The 3,892-nt window shown below is 43.3% G+C and overlaps 1 protein-coding gene across 2 annotated transcripts in view; it reads right to left on the minus strand.

Moving 5' to 3' along the window:
• Nucleotides 1–3,515, minus strand: part of LOC147449021 (TMV resistance protein N-like) — a 4,404-nt gene extending 889 nt beyond the window's left edge. The window contains exons 1-3 of one of the 2 annotated variants that reach the window (XM_086522502.1): nt 2,751–3,515; nt 2,530–2,629; nt 1,393–1,491 (exon numbers count right to left, since the gene is read on the minus strand). In XM_086522502.1, the coding sequence (XP_086378628.1) occupies nt 1,393–1,491; nt 2,530–2,629; nt 2,751–3,434 (883 nt within the window). In that variant the 5' untranslated portion in view covers nt 3,435–3,515. Of the gene's footprint in view, nt 1–1,392; nt 2,630–2,750 lie in introns of both variants that reach the window. The other variant, XR_015189526.1, reaches the window with a different exon arrangement.
• Nucleotides 3,516–3,892: the final 377 nt, after the last annotated feature.

Below are 3,892 nucleotides of genomic sequence, written 5' to 3' on the forward strand. Positions count from 1 at the left end.
TCATAGTGAATGTAAAAAGGTACTGTAATACCTTACCAGACGACCAACAACAAAATACGCCCAGTAACTACAATCCTTTGGCCCAAAAAAACACTATTCAATATTCATATGCATCTTGGCCAAGCCTCGATTTACCATAAGCCAAAACAGTGGGCGCATGCGAGTACCGAGTCTAAAACCCAAAAAGTCCCCCAGTGTATACCCACTCTCAATAGTAAAGGTTCCTTTAAATATGGTGTTTAAGCAACAGGGGCAACCACACAAAAAAAAACCCCAACTATTGTTTAAGAAACTACACCCACCTTGTGAATGAAACAAATGAATTTCTCTATCTCATCCAAACTACCCAATACATCATTGGTATGCAAACGGGGCTAACATCCCCACAAAACATAGCAAAAATATGCAACAACATTGTGCAGCAGTAGGTCGAAAGACCTCTTTGTATTCATTTATCCAACCCACCCAATGGGCCTTACCAGGCATTTACGTGACAGTGATCCATATTCCATGTTTAAACAACAGTACCTCATCAATCCCAAAGCATTCTTTTCCAAAAATCAGAAGCTACACCCACTCATGTGAATGCAAATATTGCATTATCTCATCTAAACAACCAAGTAATGAACCAGTACAGCCTTGATAAGCACCCAGGTCAAACATCCCTACAGTCCCTAGCAGAAAACCATCAACATCAGTGCAAAGTAAATCAAAAAGATCCCCCCCCCCTCCCATTTTTAAAAAAATATATACACATAGCCGGCCCAAAAATGGTGGGCCTTACCTGACACTTGTGATAGTGGTCACTGTATTATTCTTAATCGGTAGTACTAGGTCAATAAGCACCTTCATATCATTAGGTCTTTCACGACAGATTAATATATTGCCAAGCCAAGCGGGAGCAGCCCAAAAACCAGTGAATGATTAACAGAGAGAAACAAAGAGTCAGAGTACAAGCGGAAATAACTAAGATGTCATACCCCAAATTGCTAGATAACACCTATACTTCAAACCATAGAATTGTATTATGGCGAGCTTAATGAAAAAACTGGAACCCAGTGGTGAGGTCAAAGCTTTGCCAAAAAACACCATCAACATTAAGCTTGTGTATTTACCAACGAACCAATTTTGAACATGCATTGTTATGCTGAGTAAGAAAACCTTACAGTGTGCCATATCATCAAACAGATAGATCCACACCATATTAGTTCTACTGCCATAAGCAACAAGTTTGAAGCAAACAAATATGATAATCAAGCAGAGTAGCCAACCTACAAAGTTTGCGATGCAAGCTCCATATTTTCGTGTAGTATAGAAAAACATAGTCCCTTACGATTCACGCAAGCAAAAAATACATACAAAGCTAAGTGTGGGGAAGAGAAGAACCCTCACCTCTTAAATAGAAGGAGGATGAAGGCCGCCATCCTTGTGTAGCGTGTAGAGTAATGAGTGGAGCGATCCCGCCTTGGGGATCTGAGACAGCGAGGCCGCCTGTGATGCGGAATGCCAAAAGAAAACCACAAGGCCTTCATGGCCAGTTTACCAAAGACAATAAACCACTTTATTAGGCTTTTATTACCACTTATGATCTATAAGGGCCATATCCCATGGTGGATACATAGAAAAACTAGGAAGTGTGTTAGTAGAAACCAGGATGTCAATGATGCTAAAAAATCTTATATGCAAGTAATAGTGTGTGTGTGTGTGTGTGTGTGTGTGTGTGTGAGAGAGAGAGAGAGAGAGAGAGAGAGAGAGAGAGAGAGAGAGAGAGAGAGAGAGAGAGAGAGGGAGGAGGAGCGGAGACATGGACAAGGGAGAGAGAGGTAGAGGGTGTGGGAGGTGGAGTAAAGAGGGAGGGGGCTTGGTGCAGTGTGATGGTAGAGAAGAAGAGGGTAGAGTATACTGCAAATATGCGGCATACTCTACCCTTCTTTCTTTTTAGGTGCCACTGATTATCACGGATATTACCGTGCTGATTGCCACGTCTATTATAACCTAACCTCATCTCAAACATTCTTTACATTGATTTGAAATGACGAAAGGGGTGCTAAAGTTAGTTGGAAAACTCCGGTGGACTCAATCCAACCACATAAGTCCTAAATCAGGCCCTTAGACATTATACGCGTATGATGTCTATGTGCTAGATTCAGCTCAAATTCAAATCTTAGGTTCTCCTTGATATATTAAGCATCAATCCAATCTCCTTTTGTGGTCTTAACACCTGGAATCTGGTTAGATCCTCTTGAAATTGTCTAAATATTTATCAATTTCCCAAGAGGATTTCTAAACCAAAATATGACTCAAACTAGGTGAAATTGGGTCCTTAAGTTTTCCTTGAGGTGCTAGACCCCTTGTGCCTCTCAACCAACCTCATTACCTCGTCCACATGATAGATCTTTGAGGAAGGACGTAGAATGACTCTAATATCATGCAAAAGTCGCCTCTCGACTTCAGCAGGGTTGGTGGCTAGCTCAATGTGGAAACATCTGCCACAGAACTCGTTAATGAAGAAATTGAACATCATCTTACACAGCTGTGTCTTTCCCGAGCCTCTGATTCCGTAAACACCGATTGTTGTAACCCCATCAGCTCCCAAGCTCTCTTGCTGGTTGAAGCTATCAGCAATCTCCTGCAGCCATGAATCTCAACATCATCGATAATTGCATTGAAGATGACGCACCTTCTATTGTGCAATTAAAAACCCAGTCCACCAATAGTGGAGTCCGGAAGAAGGAATCAGTAATCTGTACCTGTGCCATGCGTTCTCCCCCTTTTATATTGGCATCATCGCATAAGTATTTCCTGGGCAGTGGAGGAAGCAAATCACAGATGTTGGAAACGATCACTTGGATGTAATCATATTCACTCTGATAAGGGATTTGACCATTGTGGAGATGGATTCTATAGCGCACCTCTCCGCTTAGATATTGAAGCTTCTCAAGGTTTTTTTCCCAGGAGTTTATGGCAAGGCCGATCTCGATTTCCCACCCATTAGATGACATGAACTTCTGCAAATTTGACATTCTCTGTTGCCACCTCTCTTCATTTTCTTTCCAGCATTTTTTCCAGCGACTTAGGTTTTCAGGATATGTGAGATCTGCCGGTTGAAGCTCATAAAAGAGCGGGTAGATCCGGCGGTGATGCGAGATGAGGTGCTGAAGCTCTAGCATGGGCCAAAGGGTGGTAAGGTAGCCTTCAGAGAGGACGACTACGCCAATTTTACAAGCCTGGCAGGCTTGGAAGATGCGGGGCGGGTACTCGATGCCTGGGGGCAGCGAATGAGTGGAATCTTTGTCAAAGAAGGGGAGGTGTCTGACGTCCCTGAGGGCGTGGTAGAGGTGAGTTACAAAACCAAGCTTCTGCCGCCTGGAATGGCTGAGGAATATTGAGGGCAAGTGCTCATTAATATTAACACTCTGATCGGCCCTCTCCATTAATTATGCACTCCAGCAGCCTGCAAGCAAGAGCTATTAACTAATAATTAGAAGCAGTAGGGAATCGTAGCTCATGGCGTCGTCCCCTCTATTCTCGTGTTCTGGCTCTAGTCCAAGAGTCCAAGAAAATGTCGTTCTATCATACGGAACAATGAGAGAGAGAGAGAGAGAGAGAGAGAGAGAGAGCGAGAGTCCAAGTCGCACGGAGCAATAATAGGGATAGAGAGAGAGAGAGAGTCCAAGACCGAATGTCGTGCTATCGCACGGAGCAATAAGAGAGAGAGAGAGAGAGAGAGAGAGAGAGAGAGAGAAACGTAGACATCCCATCTCACGTAGCGTAGTGAACACATGGAGCAATAATACAGAGAGATCCATCTGATCATGTAGCGTATTGAGAGAAGGCACGGAGCAGTAATACAAAGAGATCCATCATCCATCTGATCACATAGCAACAAGCG

The sequence above is a fragment of the Adiantum capillus-veneris genome, chromosome 10 (genome assembly GCF_014529385.1).
Source record: "Adiantum capillus-veneris isolate H3 chromosome 10, ASM1452938v2, whole genome shotgun sequence".
Classification (NCBI taxonomy): Eukaryota; Viridiplantae; Streptophyta; class Polypodiopsida; order Polypodiales; family Pteridaceae; genus Adiantum; species Adiantum capillus-veneris.